The sequence below is a fragment of the Capricornis sumatraensis genome, chromosome 7, assembly GCF_032405125.1.
Source record: "Capricornis sumatraensis isolate serow.1 chromosome 7, serow.2, whole genome shotgun sequence".
Taxonomy (NCBI): Eukaryota; Metazoa; Chordata; class Mammalia; order Artiodactyla; family Bovidae; genus Capricornis; species Capricornis sumatraensis.
This window is the reverse complement of record NC_091075.1, coordinates 38838875-38862016: the sequence shown is the minus strand read 5'-3', so window position 1 is coordinate 38862016 and position 23142 is coordinate 38838875. Positions and strand designations below refer to the sequence as shown.

Genomic DNA, 23142 nt, shown 5'->3' with positions numbered 1-23142 from the left:
GACCCCGCATACCCCTTGTGGGAAGGGGATTGGCTGGAGAAGGGCCAGAGCAAAGACCTTTAAATCAGAGACCCAAGGCAGAGGTCAGTCTTGTCCAGGTCTAAAGGGAGTATTGAGGTTTGTTTTGCCTTTTGCAGTTTGCTGTTTAAACCAATTGAAAATTTATTTTCATTATTTTCCATACGGAAACAATTACCTAGCACCACTTAACTGAAATCCTGTCCTTTCTACACTGATAGGTGGTGTGAACTGTCATAAAACAAGTTTCTGTGTGTGAGATTCATTTCCAGGCTCTCTTCTGCACTGTTGGTCATTTTATGTGGCTCTGTATTGTTTACATTTTTCTAAGAGAAATACTCCTACCTTGTTCTTAAAGTGAATCTTGGCTATTTTTGGCATTTGGCTCTTCCATATAAATTTCATTCGTTTATTTATTTTTAAATATTTATTTATTTGGTGGCATTGGATCTTAGTTGCAGCATGTGGTATCTAATTCCCAGACCAGAGATTAAAAGTAAGTAGAAGTTTATCATCATACCATCAATTCCTATGATTAAGTCATAGGTATTCTTTATGCTCCTGAAAGTTTGGGGCTTTGGTGATGGGGTAGTTGGATAGAACTAAATTCTGGTCATTAAAGTATCTTTAACTTGTATTTATTCTGATAATCTAATTTATAGCTATTAAGCAAAATTGTCTTTATATATAAAACTTTCTCACATGTCATATTTTATTTAAGGTAAACCAGACTAAATGTCAACTGCCTGAAAATATCTTTGAAATAAATGAACTCACACAGTGGCTTGATTTTTATGTAGATGCATACAGAAGGTCCTCCTGGAAAGTGGACTCAGTAAGTATGGCATATTTAAAGAGGGTATTATCACTGGTAAGTTAATATAGGCACTTGTGCTATACCTTTGTATGAATTTCCAAAAATTCTTACACTCTGCAAAATTGCCCAATAGAAATAGCAGGGCTTATGGGAAAAACAAAGTAGGCCCCTCAAAACCTATGCAGTTTTGTAGCCAGAACTATGACAGAAAAATGCCTGCTAGCTGGGGAGATAGCTCGGATCACATTGAGAGTGCCATGAGAAGATAAAAAATGCACAAAAACCTAAGAATAGAAATCTATCCACAGGCTAATTACAGGACCAGTGGTACTGAGATAACCGATGGGAGTGGAGCTTTTCTCTTAAGGTGGGCATAGGAGGCAGGTGACTCACCAGGGGCCACCAGTACAAGGTTGTAACTTTGGTGAGGGTTCCCTGGGTATTAGTAGTCCTTTTTACTAAAATAAAGCTAAAGAGCTCTGGCTGCCAGTTCAGCAGCTAATCTGTTTTTTCTCCTTTTCTCTGAAGATTCTTATTCTACTAGCACGTCGTTCTTTGCCTGGCAAATATCAGGTCTGAGCTAACCAGTTTTCTATATTTTATCACTCTCCTATTTACTGAATACATGTGAACTAATTCACATTTCATAAGTAAAGGTAGGAGCAGAACAGACTTTTGGGAAAGTGTCTGGAGTTCATAATTAATGGTGAAATTAAATGAGCACCGAAAATACTAGGTTTATGTACCTTTCATTGATACATAAAACATTTTCTTAGAATTTTATATATCCTAGCACCACTGGCCAACATTTTGGATTCCTTTGACTGTAAGTACTGAGACCTGAAACCATCAGGGGTTTAAGGCTAAGAAGTAAGGTGTAAGATTTCTCTGTCCTTTCATTTATCAAAATTGTTATCATTTCCATTTTTAGGACATTTCAGTAGACATCGAGTATCCTGTCATATTCAGTCGTTTTCCATTTATCTTTAATATTCTGTCGAAAATAAAACTACTGTATGCAGACTCACTTTTAAAAGTACAGGTATGCGTGCTTATTTCTTTGTCTTTGTTAGCAAACAAAGGATGAGTATCTTTTTCATTGCACAATAGCTGGGTGATTAGGGAGCCAGTGGTGAAACCAGTGGTGGTCATAGCATTCTTGGAGCTTATACTGTAATAAAGAAGGCAAGAGAGACTGTCATAATTTAGGTTGGGTTGGCCTTGAGGCATATTAGGGCCTCAGTAGTAAAGGGTAGAGCTTGGGCCTAATTATAGGGCTTTTATCTTGAGAATAGCGCCAGTAGCCTTCTGAATGGTGCTCAGAGAGGCATGACAGATGTGGACTTGATTGGGATTAGCGATACATGTAGGAAGGCCCAGTCTAATGGGAAAACACAGTAGTGGGAATAGAAGTGACGGAGGGGTCTTGAAATTCAGACTCAAGTAAATGACCGTGTGCGCCAAGTCACTTCAGTCATGTCCGACTCTTGGCGACCCTATGGATTGTAATCTGCCAGGCTCCTCTGTCCGTGGGATTCTCCAGGCAAGAATACTGGAGTGGGTTGCCATTTCCTGCTCCAGGGGATCTTCCCAACCCCGGGATTGAACCTGCATCTCTGATGTCTTCTGCATTGGCCGGCAGGTTCTTTACCCCTGAGCCACAGTCGGACACAACAAATTAACGGCTAGTACTCTGTGATTGTGCCATAATAAAGGTTTATAAAAAGTGTTTCCTTTTCACATGTACTTAACTGTCATTAACTTTGACTTGGTTCTGTTTGTCAGCATATCCAGCAAAGTGGTTTTTAACTTAAAATTGAACAATTGAGAAAGCCTCAGAAAATGTACTTCATTGCATTTTTTATAAGGGCTAAATTTGTTAATATAGGTAAAGCATTTAGAACAGTGCCTTGCACAAAGTGCCCAAAAGTATAGCTTTTACCCTTGTATATGCATCTGTATATGTATATGCACCTGTATATGTATTTGCATGAATAATATTCAAATATATGTCATAAAACTAGATAACTTTTACATAATACAGTTACTATAATAAAACAGAAAACTGATGTAAGAGTTCCAAGTAAGATCATTGATGAAATATGAAAAAAAGGATATTGGAAGGAAAAAAGATATAAGAACTTTATTTTGCTTCAACTCTTTAACTCTTCTCTCTTGATTTTAAACAAGTTTCCAGTAATTATTTTACGGAACTAGCATTTGCTTCCTCTCTCTTTTGCAAAGAGACATAGACATTATACCAAATTGTCACTTGGTTCCAAATGGACAGTCTGTATGTCAGTCTGTGAGTCTGTCTGTCTCTCTCATGTTAACTTCCTAGATTATCTGTCCCCTAAAATCAGTCTGAATTTTCCCCCTAGAAAAGGATATCTTCTAAACGTCTGAACTTCTCATCCTGATGAGAGTATTAGGTTTCAGCTTACTGCTTCAGGCTCCTTAGGCAGGCTAAAGACTGGTGGTCTTCAGCTTGGTCACTGAAGTGTTCATATTTGTGTTTACAGCAGGGGTCCCCAACCCCCGGGCTGTGGACCGATACTGGCCTGTGGTCTGTTAGGAACCCAGCTGCATAGCGCAGCAGGTGAGCAGCCGGCAAGCAAAGGAAGCTTTATCTAGCATTTCCCGTCACTCACATTACTTCCTGAGCCATCACCCCCACCCCGGTCTGTGGAAAAATCGTCTTCCATGAAACTGGTTCATGGTGCCAGAAAGGTTAAGGACCACTGCTTTACATGGTACAGTGGTCCAGAGGAGTCTGTAGCTGGTCACGTTCCTGCTCACCCAAGTTGACCCCACAAGCTTTTCATTCCCTATGGCTCATGTATCTTTTGCTCTCAGGGGTAAATGCTGAATATATAGCCTGTCTTCTGTGGTGTATAGGCTTCCCTGATAGCTCAGTTGGTAAAGAATCCACCTGCAATGCAGGAGACCTCGTTCAATTCCTGGGTCAGGAAGATCCCCTGGAGAAGGGATAGGCTACCAACTCCAGTATTCTTGGGCTTCCCTTGTGGCTCAGCTGGTAAAGAATCTGCCTGCAATGTGGGAGACCTGGGTTCGATCCCTGAGTTGGGAAGATCCCCTGGAGAAGGGAAAGGCTCCCCACTCTAGTATTCTGGCCTGGAGAATTCCATGGACTGTATAGTCATGTGGTGTATATAGTCAGTGGGAGTATATAGAGCTCTTATCCTAAGTGTTTGTGACATGTGCTTACAATAAACTGAGTTGGTTTATTCCACTTTGAAAATTTCTACTTAGAGTCAATGGTGAAATGAAATGAAACATTTTTCTTTTCCCAGGAGAAGAAATTTCAAGCTTGTATGAGGTTGGCTGGCATTGTGGACCAAGAAGGGTCTGCATTATCTTTACTGCCCACCTTTAATCTGATAGTCAGAAGGAGTCACTTGATTGAGGATGTTTTTAATCAGCTAAATCAGTTTGAAAATGAAGATCTGAGGAGGGAGTTAATGGTAAAGTATAATTCTTACTTAATATTTTTGCTGCTGAGAGAAGGAAAACGTAAAAGAATGTAACAGTGGGCCTTACAGAGAGGGAATTACCTCCCTTTTACACTGGAGTTGTCTGTATTGCAGTTCCCCTAATTTTCCTCAGTTACCTGTGAATTCCAGGTGAGAAGCTGCCATTGTTCTCTGGCTAAGGGGCAGCAGGTGAAATGGTTGTCCTCTCCAGTACTAAGCCCTAAGATATTCATATTCAGTTCCCTTTTGAGGCCTGACTAAGCCTGGCTGGTCATCACCTTTTAAAGGTTCCAGTGAGATGGGGTTGACACAGAGGAGAACTGAGAGTTTGTTTCTGCTCTCCTGCAAGAACCCAGATTGCTTTGTTGAAGAGAGAACAGTCTCTTCATTGATTACACAGTTTTCTGAGGGTATAACCGTAGGTGTCACCATGTCCTAACAGTCATTAATGATCCTGTGTAACTTGTCATACTAATAGATACTTGACATAGAATAATAATGACTAGAAGATCTAATGAATGTTTTCCTTATGCCAGGAACTATTATAAAAGCTTTACACCTACTTGTGTAACCCTTTCAACCACACTGTGTAGAAGGTTCTGGTTTTTTCTTCCTGTTACAGATGGGAAAACTGAGGTACAAACTATTAGATAACTTATCCCAGAGTGAAACAACTGAGAAGTATCAGAGCCAGGGTTTGAGCCCAACCATCAGATTATAGGGGCTTCCTTGGTAACTCAGACGGTAAAGAATCTGCCTGCAATGCAGGAGACCTGGGTTTGATCCCTGGGTCGGGAAGATCTCCTGGAGAAGGGAATGGCTACCCACTCCAGTATTCTTGCCGAGAGAATTCCATGGATGGAGGCTACAGTCCATGGGGTCTCAAAAAGTCAAACAAGACTAACACACACAAACACACATCAGGCTCTAGACTTTCCACTTAATCAAAACAAGTAAAGAGTTTCCTGATAATATTTATTAGAATGGTTTGATGGGAGATGTTAATGTATCACTTGTCCTACTCAGATTAAAGAATGATTGACTTGACCAAAGCTCAAGATACTATTTTAAAAGTGTGGAGTTTGCAGTTAGAGCTGGCATTTTTAAATATTTTTGCACATAGATAATGTTTAAAGACCTAGTAAATTCATTATATGATTCTAACCTGTGTCAGCCAGCCAGTCCACTCAGTTATTTTAATTTTCATTCATCCATTTTTAAAATTTAGGTAACATTTGATAAGTAGCTCTTATTTTCCAGACTCTGTGAAGGATTTTACTTGTATTATATCATTTAATCTTTCTGATGATCTTGTGGGAAAATAGGCTTTGTGAGATTAAGGAGCTTGCCCATATAAAGGAGCAGGGTAAGAGAAAGAATAGAGGTACCAGCATAGAGTGCAGGAATCTTTGGTATTAAAGTAACATGGAAAAGAATAGAGAAATAAAAACTTAAATAGTGCTTCATAAGAGAAAGCAAGGGGAAAAAAAGAGTGTGAAGAAAGAGGAGGTGGTTCAGAAGTGTAAAATGAGTTTGGCGAAATCAAGATGAGACAGAAGAAACTCAAGTCCTTAGAATTTGGAATTCATGGGTTCTTAGGCCTCTTGGAGAGAAACACTTAAGTAGAGAAACATTTTTAGAAGTTGCTGTACATTAATCTCTGAATACTTGTGTCTACAAATAATTATTAAATGAGATTTAATACATAGCAATACAGAGCTCTGGAAGTGATGCATTATTTCCTCTGTATTTTTAGGTTTCATTTAGTGGAGAAATTGGATATGATTTTGGAGGAGTCAGGGCAGAGTTTTTCTACTGTCTCTTTCAAGAAATGACCCGGCCAGAATATGGAATGTTCACGTATCCTGAAGAGGCTTCCTACATGTGGTTTCCTGTCAGGGTAAGTCCTCTTTTCTTGGCGTAGGTATTTCTTGAGAGAAAAGATGTGGGGATATACCATAGAAAATTAGGTTGTCTAGACTGTTTTTTTTAGGAGAAGAATTATTGCTGTAATTAAGGAGATAAATTTTAATTCTAAAAGGTGATATTTTTTTCTTTAAACTGGGGTCCTCTTCCCCCAGATTCTCAAGTCCACACAAGAGAACTTCAGCAATATGTTTTTGACCATTTATAGAATGTATAGGTAAAAATGAGCCCTTCCTTTCTTAGGCATTCATTCTTTGTTTTAGTTCTTTTTCTTCAATGGATTTAAAGACAAAGGCTATGAATATTGGAGTGGGTTGCCATCAGGGGGTATTCCTGACCCAGAGATCCAACTCAGGTCTCCTGCATTGCAAGCAAACTCTTTACCATCTGAGCCACCAGGGAATCCCATTAGCACGTCTGTGAGTAGGAAATGACAGCCCACTCCAATATTCTTGCCTTCCATGGACAGAGGAGCTTGGGAGGCTACAGTCCAGGGGTTTGCAAAGAGTCAGACACAGCTGATTGACTGACGGAGCACACGCACATGCAGTTAAGATCTGGGCTTCCCTGGTGGCTCAGTGGTAAAGAATCCACCTGCCAAGCAGAAGACTCGGGTTCAGTCCCTGGGTTGGGAAGATCCCCTGAAGAAGGAAATGGCAAACCACTCCAATATTCTTGCCTAGGAAATCCCATGGACAGAAGAGCCTGGCAGGGATCAGATAAAAGTTGGATGTAACTTTGAGATTAAACCACCACCACCACCACCAATTAAAATCCTACTACCTTAGCAAATTTGATGATTATAATGCAGTATTGTTGCAGGTACCTAGTGGCTCAGATGATAAAGAATCTGCCTGCAATGTGGGACACCCGAGTTCAATCCCTTGGTAGGGAAGATCCCCTGGAGAGGGAAATGACAACCCACTCCAGTATTCTTGCCTGGGAAATCCCATGAACAGAGGAGCCTGGCGGGCTATACAGTCCATGGGGTCACAAAGAATTGGACATGACTTGGTGATTAAACAGCACAGTATTGTTATCCATACTCACTATACTTTGCATTTGACCTCTAGGATTTATTTGCTACTCATTGCAGTTTCTCCCCTTAAACAACATCTCTCCTATCCCCTCACCCCCATCCTGTTAAAGCTTTTAGTAACCAAAACTGGCAGAGATTTAAATTGACTTGATGATTGAGTATAAAACCTAAATATTCTTATCTCAAGATTTTTTGTTTTAATTTGTGATTTGATTTTGATTTTAAAAGGGAAAAAAGGTTCACTTAATGTAAATATTCCATTGTACTGGTAAAAATTTATAATACATTAAGTTTTTTTTCTCCTTTCAGCCTAAATTTGAAAAGAAGAGTTATTTCTTCTTTGGACTTCTATGTGGACTTTCTCTATTCAATTGTAATGTTGCTGACATCCCTTTTCCACTGGCTCTGTTTAAGAAACTTTTGGACCAAACGCCATCACTAGAAGACTTGAAAGAACTCAGTCCTGTTTTGGGAGAGTAAGTTAACATAGTTCTTTTTTCAGATATATTTATGTATCTTAAATATATTTATATAATAGTATGATTGGACTGCAAGGAGATCCAACCAGTCCATCCTAAAGATCAGTCCTGGGTGTTCATTGGAAGGACTGATGTTGAAGCTGAAACTCCAATACATTGGCCACCTGATGTGAAGAGCTGACTCATTTGAAAAGACCGTGATGCTGGGAAAGATTGAGGGCGGGAGGAGAAGGGGACGAAAGAGAATGAGATGGTTGGATGGCATCACTGAATCAATGGACATGGGTTTGGGTAAACTCTGGGTGTTGGTGATGGACAGGGAGGCCTGGCGTGCTGTGGTTCATGGGGTCTCAAAGAGTCAGACATGCCTGAGCGACTGAACTGAACTGAACTGATGATTGCCATTGTAGAGATAATTAGCACCTCTATCTCATCTAATAATTATATTTAGATAAATATTTAAACATATACACATTTCAGTAGTATTTTTATGTTCAGTAGTAGCATTCTAGGTACTTTAAACTGATTTTAACTTAGGCAAGAATTGTTAGGTAATAATTTAACTTTCTAAACAATTAAGAAAAGTTGAATTTTCTATAGTTAGTCCTTGCTGTGCTGTGCTCAGTCGCTCAGTCGTGTCCTACTCTTTGCAGCTCCATGACTGAAGTCTGCCAGGCTCCTCTGTCCATGGGTTTCTCCAGGCAAGAATACTGGAGTGAGGTGCCATTTTCTCCTCCAGGGGCTGCTCTTGACCCAGGGATTGAACCCAAGTCTGTTATGTCTCCTGCGTTGGCAGGTGGATACTTTACCACGAGCGCTACTTGGGAAGTGCCCATAGTTAGCCCTACTGCGTATATTAACCTTTAGACTTGGTACAGAAACGGTCATGACAGAGCACAAGTACACCTTGGTGCACAACCTGCAAGTGATGTTTATTTTAATAGTTGTTTCATGTCATTACCTTTAAAAGGAAAGCTTATTTCTAAGTTAAAAGGTGAGCCACTACCTCACCAAACATATTGGTAACATAAATAGAGTTAATATCCCTGCTGTGTAGTGTTCCTGCATATCCATTAGAAAAGCTGATAGAGTATATTAGAAAGTAATCTACAAAGGAAGCAATAGAAATAGCTCGTAAATTAAGATGATTGGTTTCAGACTTCACTGGTGGTGTAATGGTTAAGACTCCATGCTTCTAATGCAGAGGGGTGCTGGTTTGATCCCTAGTCCAGGAACTAAGATCCCATGTGCTGTGCGGCACGTCCAGAATTGTTGTAGAAAGATGATCAGTCTTCCTAGTGACCATAGACTACATATTCAAATGAGAGGCTAATGTGATTTCACATTGGTAGAGTTTGGAAATACTGATGCTATATAGTATTAGCAAGGATTTGGAAAAAGGTTCACCCTGATTTTGGGAATTGTTAGTGGAAGTGTAAAGTGGTAACTCCTTTTCAGAGAATACTGTGGCAGTATAGTAGTCCCCCTTTGTCTGCAGGAGATGCATTCCAGGCCCCCAAATGGATGCTTGCCACAATGGATAGTATACACACATATACACGTAGATACACACACACACCATGTTTTTTCCTCTACGTACGTGTTTTTCATATACATACCTTTTACTTAGATAAAAAATATGTAAATTTGGCACACTATGATAGCAGCAATAACAAATAATAAAATAGGACAACTGTAACAATATCCCTTCATGAATCACAGCCTTGTGGCAAAGAGGCTTGTATAACTCAGTGAAGCTATGAGCCATGCCATGCAGGGCCACCCAAGATGGATGGGTCATAGTGGAGAGTTCTGATAAAATGTGGTCCACTGGAGGAGGGAATGGCAAGTTACTCCAGTATTCTTGTTGTGAGAGCCCCCATAAACAGTATGAAAAAGCAAAGATACGACACTGGAAGATGAGCCTCCCAGACTGGAAGGTGTCCAATATGCTACTGGAGAAGAATAGAGGGCAGTTACTAATAGCTGCAGAAAGAATGAAGAGGCTGAGCCAAAGCGGAAACAGCTCTCAGCTGTGGATGTGTCTGGTGGTGAAATTAAAGTCTAATGCTGTAAGGAACAGTATTGCACGGGAACCTGGAATGTTAGGTCCATGAATCAACGTAAATGGGACGTGGTCAAGCAGGAGATGGCAAGAGTGAACATCAGCATCTTAGGAAATCAGTGAACTAAACGGATGGGAATGGGTGAGTTTATTTTAAATGACCATTATATCTGCTACTGTGGGGGAGAATCTCTTAGAAGAAATGAAGTGGCCCTCATAGTCAACAAGAGTCTGAAATGTGGTACTTGGGTGCAGTCTTAAAAATGACAGAATGATCTTGATTCTTTTCCAAAGCAAGCCATTCACTATCACAGTATTCCAAGTCTATGCTGTAACTGCTTATGCTGAGAAAGTTAAAGTTGACCAGTTCTATGAAGACCTACAAGACCTTCTAGAACTAACACCAAAAAAAGATGTCCTTTTCATCATAGAGGATTGAAATGCAGAGATAGGAAGTCAAGAGAAACCTGGAATAACAGGCAAGTTTGACCTTGGAGTACAAAATTATGCAGGGCAAAGGCTAATATAGTTTTGTTAGAACACCCTGGTCATAGCAAACACTCTTTTCCAACAGCATAAGAGATGACTTTACACACTGATATCACCAGATAGTCAATACTAAAATCAGATTGATTATATTCTTTGCAGCTGAAGATTGAGAAGCTCTTATATACAGTGAGCAAAAACAAGACCTAGAGCTGACTGTAGTTCAGATCATCAGCTCATGATTACAAAAAATTCAGGCTTAAATTGAAGAAAGTAGGGAAAACCACTAGGCCATTCAGGTATGACCTAAATCAAATCCCTTAAGATTATACAGTGGAGGTGATGAATAGATTGACGGGATTAGATCTGGTAGAGTACCTGAAGAACCATGGAAAGAGGTTTGTAACAGTGTATAAGAGGCAGTGACCAAAACCATTCCAAAGAAATAGAATCGCAAAAAGGCAGAATGGTTGTCTGAGGAAGATTTAGAAATAGCTGAGGAAAGAAGAGAAATAAAAAGCAAGGGAGAAAGGGAAAACATACTCAACTGAATGCAGAGTTCCAGAGAATAGTAAGGAGAGATAAGAAGACCTTTTTTTTTTTAGGAAAAAAAAAAAAGTAGAGGAAAACAATAGAATGGGAAAGACTAGAGATCTTTTCAAGAAAATTGGAGATACCAAGGACTATTTCATGCAAGGATTGGCCCAATAAAGGACAGAAATGGTAAGGAGTTCACAGAAGCAGAAGAGATTAAGAAGAGGTGGCAAGAATACACAAAACAACTGTACAAAAAAGGTCTTAACGACCTGGATAACAGTGATGGTGTGGTCACTTACCTAGAGCCAGACATTCTGGAGTGTGAAGTCAAGTGGTCCTGGCCGCTGCTAAGTCGCTTCAGTCGTGTCCGACTCTGTGCGACCCCATAGACGGCAGGCCACCCAGCTCTCCCTTCCCTGGGATTCTCCAGGCAAGAATACTGGAGTGGGTTGCCATTTCCTTCTCCAATGCATGAAAGTGAAAAGTCAAAGTGAAGTCACTCAGTCGTGTCCGACTTCTCGCGATCCCGTGGAGTGCAGCTTACCAGGGTCCTTCATCCATCGGACCTTCCCGGCAAGAGTACTGGAGTGGGTTGCCACTGCCTTCTCCAAGTGGTCCTTAGGAAGCATTACTATGAGCAAAGCTAGTGGAGGTAATAGAATCCCAGCTGATCTATTTCAAATCCTAAAAGATGATGCTGTTATAGTGCTACGCTCAATATGTCAGTAAATTTTGAACTCAGCAGTGGCCACAAGACTGGAAAAGATCAGTTTTAATTCCAATCCCAAAGAAGGGCAATACCAAAGAAGGTTCAATCTACTGTACAGTTGTACATTTCACATGCTAGTAAAGTTATGCTCAAAATTGTTCAAGGTAGGCTTTAGCACTTTGTGAATTGAGAACTTCCAGATGTACAAGCTGGGTTTAGAGAAAGCAGAGGAACCAGAGATCAAATTGCCAACATTCATTGGATCATAGACAAAGCAAGAGAATTCCAGAGAAATGTCTATCTCTGTTTCATTGACTATGCTAAAGCCTTCGACTTTGTGGATCATAGCAAACTGTGGGAAACCCTTTAAAGAGATGGGAATACCAGACCATCTTACCTGTCTCCTGAGAAACCTGTATGCAGGCTAAGAAGCAACAGTTAGAATTGGACATAGAACAACGAACTGGTTCAAAATTAGGAAAGGAATATGACAAGGATGTATATTATCAACCTGTTTATTTCACTTATATGCAGAGTGCATCATGCAAAATGCCAGGCTGGATGAATTACAGGCTGGAATCAAGATTGTCGGGATAAATATCAACAACCTCAGATATACATATGATACCACTTTAATAGCAGAAAGTGAAAAGGAACTAAAGAACCTCTTGATGAGGTGCAAAAGCTGACTTAAAACTCAGCATTCAAAAATGAAAATCATGGTATCTGGTCCCATCACTTCATGGCAAATAAAAGGAGGAAAAGTGGAAGCAGTGACAGATTTCATTTTCTTTGGCTCTGAAATCACTGTAGATGGTGACTGCAGCCATGAAATTAAAAGACACTTGCTCCTTGGAATCCGAAAAGCTATGGCATACGTCGACAGCCTATTAAAAAGCAGAGACATCACTTTGCTGACAAAGGTCTGTATAGTCAAAGCTATGTTTTTTTCAGTAGTCATGTATGAATGTGAGAGTTGGATCATAAAGAAGGCTAAGCACCAAAGAACTGATGCTTTTGAATTGTGGTGCTAGAGGAGACTCTTGAATGTCCCTTGGACTGCAAGGAGATCAAACCAGTCAGTCTTAAAGGAAATCAACCCTGTTTATTCATTGGAAGGACTGATGCTGAAGCTGAAACTCCAACACTTTGGCCACCTGATGCGAAGAACTGACCCACTGGAAAAGACCCTTATGCTGGGAAAGATTGAAGGCGGAAGGAGAAGGGGACGACAGAGGATGAGATGGTTAGAAGGCATCATGAACTCAATGGACATGAATTTGAGCAAACTCTGGGACATAGTGAAGGACAAGGAAGCCTGGTGTGCTGCAGTCCATAGGGTCGCAGAGTCACACATGACTTAGCAAGTGAACAACTGTAATAAAAGTTACCTGAATGTGGAATGCAATCTTCCTATTTTTCAAAATATCTTATGTGCAAATCTAATGCCTTTTCCATCCTAACTAGCTTTATCATGCACTGTGGCCAGAACGCTGCAGTTTAAGGTGCAACAGCAAAACCAGTATTTTCCTTTGTCCTTCTTCACAATTTTCCAGATAGAAGATTGTTCTTACTGTGATTGTAGCAACCTCAGGATATGATTTTTTTCTTTCCTCATTAAATTGAGAACTTTCAACTTCTCACTTAAAAGATATACTTTACAGCTTTTCTTTGGCACATCCCAATTGCTAGCATCACTACTCTTGCTCTTTGAGGCCATTATTAAGTTAAATAAGAGTTCATGGATGCAAGGGCTGTGATACCACAGTGGTCACGAGGCAGCTACCAAATGACTAACAGGTGGGATATGCTGGACCAAGGTATGATTCACATATCCTGGGATAGCATGAGATTGCATCTTGCTACTCAGAACGTCCTACAATTTAAAACTGATAAATTATTTAATTCTGGAATTTCCCATTTAACATTTTCCAATTGCAGTAAACCAGAGGTAACTGAAACTGTAAAAAGCAAAACCATGGATAAGGTGAGATTACTTTGACCCAGCAATTGTACCTCTACACTTTTCACATTCAGAAATACACAATCATGCAAAGATGTATGCCTGCTGGTGCACATTGTATTAGTTTGTGTAATACGTAGACTACCTAAATGTTCTCCAGTAAAGTGAAAAAAGTGAAAGTGTTTGTTGCTCAGTCGTGTCCAACTCTGTGACCCCATGGACTGTAGTCCATCAGGCTCCACTGTCCATGGGATTCTCCTGGCAAGAACACTGGAGTGGATTGCCATTCGCTTCTGGGAATTAATATTTTTTGTATATTTATGCAGTGGAATACTATGGAGATTTTTTAAAAAATGAGAACAGTAGTATGATTCTGTTATTATTCCTACTTTGCAGATGAGGAAACTGAGACAGAAAAGTTAGGCAATTTGCCTCAGACCCCATAGTGACAGAACCATGAATAGAATGCAGTCTAGCTCGAGAACCCCAACTATTAATCATTGTATTTATATACTAATAAGGGAAAAAACACTGAAAACACCAGATTTGGTAAAGAGGTAAATTTGTCATTATTTTTTACTGAAAACATTGACAATGACTTAATCTAGCTTATGTCTAAAAAGACTTATTAAACTAAATAACTTCATATAGACGAACTAAGTAAAGACCGTTAAATCCATATTAGCATTTCTCAAACTTTTAGGTCTTAAGATTCTCAAAAATTAAGAGGACCTCGAAGAGCTTTTGCTTATATTAAGTAAACTTGTCAGTATTTATGATATTAAAAATTAAAAGTAAGGAGTTTTAAATATAGGAATACACACTAGCTGTCATATCACCTCTGGAAAACTGTTCTGTGCTCATGACAGAATGTGAGGAGGCAAGTAACATCTTAGTATTATTAGGATATTTGTTTTGACCTTGCAGACCCTACCCCACCCACCCAGTAAAGGCCTCAGGGATTCCCAGAAGTTGTGGTTTACACTTTGATAATCCCTGATCTCTGTACTCAGTAAAACTGCTATTTTAATCCTAGAAGGCTTAAAAAAAAAAAGAAAACCCAGCTTAAAGTTTATATGGATGAGCAAGGGGCTAAGAATAGCCAGAGATCATTTGTAAGGTGAATAAGGATAGGGGAACTTGGCTTACCAGATACCAGGAATCATTAGAAAGCTGTATTAATTAGGGCAGTGTGATTTTGCTGCTGGCTTTCCAATGGGACAGGAGAGTGTGGAACCTGACCCATATACACATGGCACTTTGTTAGAGGTAGTTTATTAGATCAGTGGGAACAGAAGTACTCTTCAAGTAATGCATCTGGGGAAAAAAATGAGAGCAGATACCTTAGGCCATGGACCAAAACCAACTCTGTGTGGATTAAGGACTTAAATATTGAACGTAAAAATGAAGGAAATACGGACAGTTATTGCACACTATTGCAATTTCTCAAGCAAGACATAAAAATACCAACATTATAGGAAAGATTGATACATTTAACTGCAGTAAGATGAAAGAAATTCTTTGTTCATCAAGAGATACCTTAGCTAAGAGAAAAGGTATTCTTCAAACTGTATATATGTGTATAACACGTTCGGTGGTAGAAAAGTGAGATAAGAAACGTACCGTTTATACGTAGATAGAAGATACTGGAGGTGTTTTAGTTTTTGTTTGGGGGCGTGTTGTTCATAAACACACTCATAAATAAGCCACCCATGGACATACAGTGACAAAGCGTCATGAAGCAAATCTACGGCAAATCCAGTCTTGTCAGCTGAGTTCCCATTAGTCTCTCTCAGCCCCCCAAAACACAATAAAACATGGTCTGTTTTTATCATGATACTATTTAAAAGATCCAACATGTTTAGAGAATTCTTTGGCGGTCCAGTAGTTAGGACTTGGTGCTTTTACCACCATGGCCTGTGTTCAATCTCTGGTCGGGGAACTGAAATCCCGCAAGCTGCATGGTGTGGCAAATAAAAAAAAAAAAGATCCAGATTTTAGCAAAATTTAGTAATAAAAAATCCAGCAGGGGAAAAATCAACTGATTCCACCTTCTCCCAGAGGCCTTACCCAATGACAAGCATCCCTTTAGAAAGAGTTAACGAAGCTCTCCCATGTTGTACCTGTACCAGTTACGTTGTTTCTGGTGGTACTTATCCGACACCACTGTAGTTAGGGTGGAGGGAAGAGAGCTGGGAATTGGGTGGGGAGCCTGCAGAATTACAAATAAACCTCCAAACCTCACACTTTTGGCTGCTGTCTGGCCCTAGTTAGACTATCGATATACAGAAACAAGTGACATGAACTAAACCTGACCTCCCACCTTGAGAACAGGCATGCCCTTGACATTTTTAGATGACGTATCTAGCCATCATGATTATTGACAATAAGACTGTTTTTTAGGAGTTTGCAGACACTTCTGGATGATGACGGCGATGACTTAGAAGAAGTATTTCACATCCATTTTAATGTAAGTAACAGTAAAAATAAAATTACAGCTCATACTAATCTGATTTTACTACTTATATACCTTATAAATGTATATGCTTTATAAATTTGTATACTCTATAAATTTACAGACTTTATAATCGGATTGACTTTATATACTTTTAATATAAACTATCAAGGTAGTACAAAAGGTATTTTTTCCTCATTTTTCATGAGCTGGGTGTATTATCAGTTAAATTTTACTGAGTAACAGATAACACCTAAACTTGGTGGTGTAAAACAGCACACACAGTTCTGAGGCTTTCTGGACTGGCCTGACTTGACTGTCCTGGGTGGATCACAGTGGCCTTGCTCCCACACCTGTTCGTTGGCAGGCTGGTTGGTTGAGGGGGTGCAGCTGGAACAGCTGTGTCTGTCCTAGTTGACTAGCTGAGGCTTCTTCACAGAGTGGAGAGTTAGAGAAAGTAGGAGATGGCAAGCCCCAACATGCAGCTTCTTGTCAAGCGTTTACTCCTGTCAGGTCCCACTGGTCGAAACACTTCACATTGCTGCACTCAGATTCACGAGCTGAAGAAATAGACGCCCCCTCTTGATGGGAGCTGTTGCAAAGTTACATGGCGTAAATACCAGGATGGGAGGAATTTCTGGTCAGTTTAGCAAATCTGCTGTGCTGGGTCTGTGCTGTTGTGAAGTGAATACTGAGATGTGGCAGTTTTCCCAGTAGTTTATTCAGTATGATCAGTTAAAGTAGATAATTCAGGTTTTTAAAAAAGTTTATTTTTCATTCTCTGTGATAAATGTGGTAAATTTTTTTACCACCTTGCTGGTTTTTATAACAAAAATATGTATTTTCACAAATTCTTGAGGAAAAGAGGTATGCTCAAAAGTGTTTTTGTTGACAGTAGATTGTTGGGGATTCTCTTGGAGATTACTGAGTTCATTTGTGGTTACAGGTGCATTGGGACAAAAATGATGTAGACTTAATTCCTGACGGAAGTCACGTAATTGTTGACCAGACTAACAAGTAAGTAAAAAGAAATAATTGTTTTGTCTGAAAAGAGAAAGTGTTACTCGCTTAATTGTGTCCGATTTTTTGCACAGTGTTTATTTCACTGGGCTCTTAAAATTCCTTGTCATTATAATTTTCCTTTCTTAGCCATTTTCCAGAAAGGCAGAGGATCAGTGCATGTTGTGTGCATGTGTGTGTCTCCAAGTTTGCTGCCGGCTGGGATGGAAATGGCTTTCTTGCACAGGCCTTCTCTTATCTTCCTGTCTAGGGGATAAAGACCTCTCTTTATCCCCTTGCCTGGCTTTACTTTTTCTTGCCATGTCACACATTATCTGCCTTTATTTTTACTTGAGTGTTTCCCCCGCCTCTTAGGAGCTGTGTGATGCCAAGAGCATGGTCTGTTTTGCTCACTGTTGTTTGTCCAGTACCTAGTTCACAGTGGTGCCCAGTCCATAGCAGGTACTTAGTATTGTTAATATTATTAGATGTTACTGTGGTATCTTGACTTCCCATTACCGTATGGGATGCCATTTAAAGCCGTAGAATTTGGGATCATAGAATAGTCCCCTGATAGTTGGTCAGAGTGGCAAAGAAATATCTAGTGAGCATTCTGGCATAAAGCCCAGTGTTTCTCTTTAATTTTTAAAGTATTAAAAAATTGAATTATAACATATAGAAAAGTTCAAAGTTATAAGTATGCAGATCAAGAAATGGAACATTTCTGGCTCTGTGGTATATTTAATCAATATACCTCAATTTTGTCCGTAGAATTATTGATTGCCTGGCTCCTTCCCCTGAAAGTGCCCAGAGGCAGCAACTTCAAGTGAAGCGCTGGGCTCACTCCAGGGAGCCTCTGTGCTCTCTTGGTCCGGAGGCCTCTTTGAATATTGGCTTTGATTTGAAAGCCTGGAGCTTTTGTATTTGTTACCTGGCTTTCTCTAGTTTATCCCTGGGAACCTTTGCTACAAGCTGCTTCAGCTAGACAAAGAAATGTCCTTTTTGTATTTAACCACAAATAATTACTCACTCTGACCAATTCAGACAATACACGAATATAAAATAGGAAGTTTCTCCTGGCTCCCAAGCCCATTCCCCAGAGATAGCAGGAACAAATTTTTTTCTCTTCTAGTCTATCAGTTCTCTTAACCATGTGACTGTGAGCAATCTCGTACTTGCACTGTGTCTGTTTCCTTTTTACCAAAATGCATAAGAACCTGCCTCACAGTTTTATGAAGATTAAATTAGATAATCTGTATTAAAAAAAAAAGCCACAGCTCTAACGGTTGTACATGGTAAGCACCCAATTTTAGATATTCTAGCTCTCTTGATGCTGGGGAAGATTGAAGGCAAAAGGAGAAAGGGGTGGGGGGCCACAGAGGATGAGATGGTTATATAGCATCACCAACTCAATAGACATGAATTTGAGCAAACTCCAGGAGATAATGAAGAACAGGGAAGCCTGGCATGCTGCAGTCCATAAGGTCACAAAGAAGAGCAATTTAGTGACTAAACAGTGACCAACAACTAGCCTTTTATTATTAGTAGTATTTTGCTTTAAAATATTTTATTAGAATCCTTTTGGTGAGACCAAGTGTGGGCCATCTAATTAATTTTGGCCTCAAATTTCTAGATAGTCCCTTCCCTCCCACTCCTGGAGGTTGACAGCTGCTCACAAGGTTTAATGCAGGAAAGATGTAAAGTTCCTAGGATCTATTCAACACCAGATAGAGGACTTCGTTTGTGTCAGCAAAATTCACAGTACCCAGGTAGAAGGCACGATGCTCTCTTGCTTCTTATCACGGCCTGTTGAGGTGACAGGAACTATTGCCTGGGCGCCCCAACCATCACAGCAGCACTTCTCCAAGAGGAGAGTTCCAAACCAGGCCAGCCCGGAGTCTCTGTGAAGGGGCACTGCCCTGCTGGGCTTCCAAAGCTCTTGTGTTTTATCCAATAATAGTACACTGGTGGATCTTAAACCTCTCGTGGCACTGTGGACCCTTCTTCAAGAATAAGGGCCCTGCACACCAGCAGCTGTGTGGGGATGGTTCAGGCGACCTCCTTTCCCTTATTTGGAGAAGGTGCTGCAGCAGCCACCAGGCAGACCCCAAGGCCACCATCTCTTCCTTTATTTATATCATTTTCACCCCCTCCCCCAGTTTTGTTGGGAGTATTGCTATAATCTGAAATCATTCTTTGTTTTATTAAAGGAGAGACTATGTTTCTAAGTATGTCAATTACATCTTCAACATCTCTGTAAAGGCAGTTTATGAGGAGTTTCAAAGAGGATTTTACAAAGTGTGTGACAAGGAGATTATTGAATTTTTCCATCCCGAACAACTTAAGGATGTGATTATCGGAAATACAGATTACGACTGGGAAACATTTGAAAAGGTACATCATGAAGGCCGAGTGGTTTAAATTAAAATTTTATTTGTTTCTTGAATATTTTTTTTTGCATTTTTCTATAGAATGCACATTATGAACATGGATACGACAGTTCACATCCCACCATAGTGATGTTTTGGAAAGCTTTACACAAATTGACTTTGGAGGAAAAGAAAAAATTCCTTGGTGAGTGTTACATCAGGAGGAAGTCTGTACTCTTGTGTCCTTTTTGTGGGATAAGGAAATCTTGTTCTTCACAGGCATCACTTGCCTGTGAAGTCAGTCACTCACAGTCCAGTGGAATGTTCTTTATTTCAGGTTGCCCCAATATATTAAAAAAATGCTAACATAGATTTTTTTCCAGTCATTTTCAATTCTGCCTGTTGTAAAGTTGGCTTCTTTGAGCTAAATATTGAGACTTCTGTAGTTGTATCATCATTCAGTTACCCAGGCCCCATGGGATGAGCCAAGCTGTACACTATCACTTGTCTCCATGGTTTTAACTCAACCTTCAGACTTCGATCTGTTTTATGCCTATGCAGTGTTTTTCAGATCATGAACTCCTTATTGCCAAATTCAGACTTAAATTGAAGAAAGTAGGGAAAACCACTGGACCATTCGGGTATGACCTAAATCAAATCTGTTATGATTATATAGTGGAAGTGACCAAATAGATTCAAGAGATTAGATCTGATAGAGGGCCTGAAGAACTATGGACGGAGGTTCATGACATTGTATAGGAGGCAGTGATCAAGACCATCCCCAAGAAAAAGAAACGCAAAAAGGCAAAATGGTTGTCTGAGGAGATCTTGCAAATAGCTGTGAAGGCACGCGAAAGGCAAAGGATAAAAGGAAGGAAAGATATACCCATTTGAATGCAGAGTTCCAAAGAATAGCAAGGAGAGATAAAAAGCCTTCCTAAGTGATCGATGCACAGAAATAGAGGAAAACAATAGAATGGGAAAGACTAGAGATCACTTCAAGAAAATTAAAGATACCAAGGGAACATTTCATGCAAAGATGGGCTAAATAAAGGACAGAAATGGTAGGGACCTAAGAGAAGCAGAAGATATTAAGAAGAGGTGGCAAGAATACACAGAAGAACTGTACAAAAAAGATCTTCACAACCCATATAATCACCTAGAGTCAGACAACCTGGAATGTGAAGTCAAGTGGGCCTTAGGAAGCATCACTATGAATAAAGCTAGTGGAAGTGATGGAATTCCAGTTGAGCTGTTTCAAATCCTGAAAGATGATCCTGTGAAAGTGCTGCACTCAATATGCCAGCAAACATGGAAAACTCAGCAGTGGCCATAGGACTGGAAATGGTCAGTTTTCATTCCAGTCCCAAAGGCAATGCCAAAGAATGCTCAAACTACCACACAATTGCACTCATCTCACACACTAGTAAAGTAATGCTCAAAATTCTCCAAGCCAGGCTTCAGCAATATGTGAACTGTGAACTTCCACATGTTCAAGCTGGTTTTAGAAAAGGCAGAGGAACCAGAGATCAAATTGCCAACATCCAATGGATTGTGGAAAAAGTAAGAGAATTCCAGAAAAACATCTATTTCTGCTTTATTGTTTATGCCAAAGTCAATGGCATAGTCATTTGCCATTTAATCACTATGTGGATCACAATAAACTGTGGAAAATTCTGAAAGAGATGGGAATACCAGACCACCTGACCTGCCTCTTGAGAAACCTGTATGCAGGTCAGGAAGCAACGGGTAGAACTGGACATGGAACGACAGAGTGGTTCCAAATAGGAAAAGGAGTACATCAAGGCTGTATCTTGTTACCCTGCTTGTTTAACTTCTATGCAGAGTACATCATGAGAAACGCTGGGCTGGAAGAAGCACAAGCTGGAATCAAGATTGTCGGGAGAAATATCAATGACCTCAGATATGCAGATGACACCACCCTTATGGCAGAAAGTGAAAAACTAAAGAGCCTCTTGATCAAAGTGAAAGAGTGAAAAAGTTGGCTTAAAGCTCAACATTCAGAAAACGAAGATCATGGCATCTGGTCCCATCACTTCATGGGAAATAGATGGGGAAACAGTGGCTGACTTTATTTTTCTGGGCTTCAAAATCACTGCAGATGGTGATTGCAGCCATGAAATTAAAAGACGCTTACTCCTTGGAAGGAAAGTTATGACCAACCTAGACAGCATATTAAAAAGCAGAGACATTGCTTTGCCAACAAAGGTCCATCTAGTCAAGGCTATGGTTTTTCCAGTAGTCATGTATGGATATGAGAGTTGGACTGTGAAGAAAGCTGAGCTCCAAAGAATTGATGCTTTTGAACTGTGGTGTTTGATAAGATTTTTGAGAGTCCCTTTGACTGCAAGGAGATCCAGCCAGTCCATCCTAAAGGAAATCAGTCTTGAATATTCATTGGAAGGACTAATACTGCCGCTGAACCTCCAATACATTGGCCACCTGATGGGAAGAACTGATTCATTTTAAAAGACCCTGATGCTGGGAAAGATTGAAGGTGGGAGGAGAAGGGGATGACAGAAGATGAGATGGTTGGATGGCATCACTGACTCTATGGACATGAGTTTGAGTGAGCTCTGGGAGTTGGTGACGGACAGGGAAGCCTGGTGTACTGCAGTCCATAGGGTCACAGAGTCGGACACGACTGAGCGACTGAACTGAACTGAGTTTTCTTCCTGAGACTTGCTTGATGATTGCCTCTCTCATTTTCTTACTCAGTTGCCTTACTTATTTTTGAGGAACATTTACCTTCTTTTTTCTTTGGATAACATGGATGTTGAAAGGTATTCAGACTTTTGCAGAAACCCAGCCTACCTTTCCAGTCTTTGAACTGGAAGTCCTCCCGGTTACCCCAGCCTAATTCTCTCCCTGCTCTGCCATGGTATTTACGCTCATGAGCGACTAATTCCATGGCATCTCTGGGGCTGTCTTACACCCTTTTTTTCTCTGTCTTTTCCTGCCCAAGAATTTAATATTCCCAACCAGACTGTAAGTTGCTTAAGGGCAGTGACTGTGTCAGACTTGGTCCTAACAGTGGCCCCCAGTGCAGTCCAAAGCACATGGGCCTCCAATTAATGTTTTTGAATAAACACATTTTCTCTATATAAATTTTGGTTTCTGTGAAGCAGATAGCACTGATTTTTCTTCTTTTTTTTTAGTGTTTCTTACAGGAACTGACAGAATTCAAGTAAAAGGTGTAAAGAACATGAAAATAACATTTTGCTGTCCTGAAACTTCGAATGAAAAAGATCCCATAAGAGCACAGACATGTTTTAGTGTCCTCTACCTCCCTAAGTATTCTACAATGGAAAGAGTAGAAGAAGCACTCCAAATGGCCATCAACAACAACAGAGGATTTGGCTGACCTACCTCACACTCTTTACCCCTTTTGGGAAATAGTTTCAAAAATAAAATTAACTTAAAACTTAACATAAAAATCTTGCTGACTGTTCACTGTGTTCACTTGCTTTTTTAGAATTCCTATTTTTGCTTGTAAATGTATTGGCAATGATATGGATTAGGCTGTTAAAACAAGTGCATTGAGAAACACAGTGCATTGAGACAGCAGGGTTTTTTCTCATAAATGTCTGGGTAGTTTGTCCAGGGCTTAAGTGGTTCTTTTCCCTCTCAAACTGCTCTAGTTACCTAGATGACTTTCTTGTTGCAAATTTCAATGGAAACTTGCACATTTCTATCTTAAATATATTTATTGCATTTGAAACTGTTGACTCCTTTCTCCTCAACTGCTAGGCTTTTTCGTGGCTG

At 40.0% G+C, this 23142-nt stretch overlaps 1 protein-coding gene across 3 annotated transcripts in view; it reads left to right on the top strand.

Moving 5' to 3' along the window:
- The window catches only part of HERC5 (HECT and RLD domain containing E3 ubiquitin protein ligase 5), a 45512-nt gene extending 22766 nt beyond the window's left edge, over nt 1–22746 (top strand). Inside the window, exons 13-22 of one of the 3 annotated variants that reach the window (XM_068975429.1) lie at nt 740–853; nt 1767–1877; nt 4150–4320; nt 6086–6229; nt 7604–7770; nt 15937–16003; nt 16935–17005; nt 19198–19381; nt 19459–19561; nt 22536–22746. In XM_068975429.1, coding sequence (XP_068831530.1) covers nt 740–853; nt 1767–1877; nt 4150–4320; nt 6086–6229; nt 7604–7770; nt 15937–16003; nt 16935–17005; nt 19198–19381; nt 19459–19561; nt 22536–22741 — 1338 coding nt within the window. In that variant the 3' untranslated portion in view covers nt 22742–22746. The remainder of the gene's footprint in view (nt 1–739; nt 854–1766; nt 1878–4149; nt 4321–6085; nt 6230–7603; nt 7771–15936; nt 16004–16934; nt 17006–19197; nt 19382–19458; nt 19562–22535) is intronic. The other 2 variants (XM_068975430.1, XM_068975428.1) reach the window with 2 other exon arrangements.
- The last annotated feature ends 396 nt before the right edge of the window (nt 22747–23142 follow it).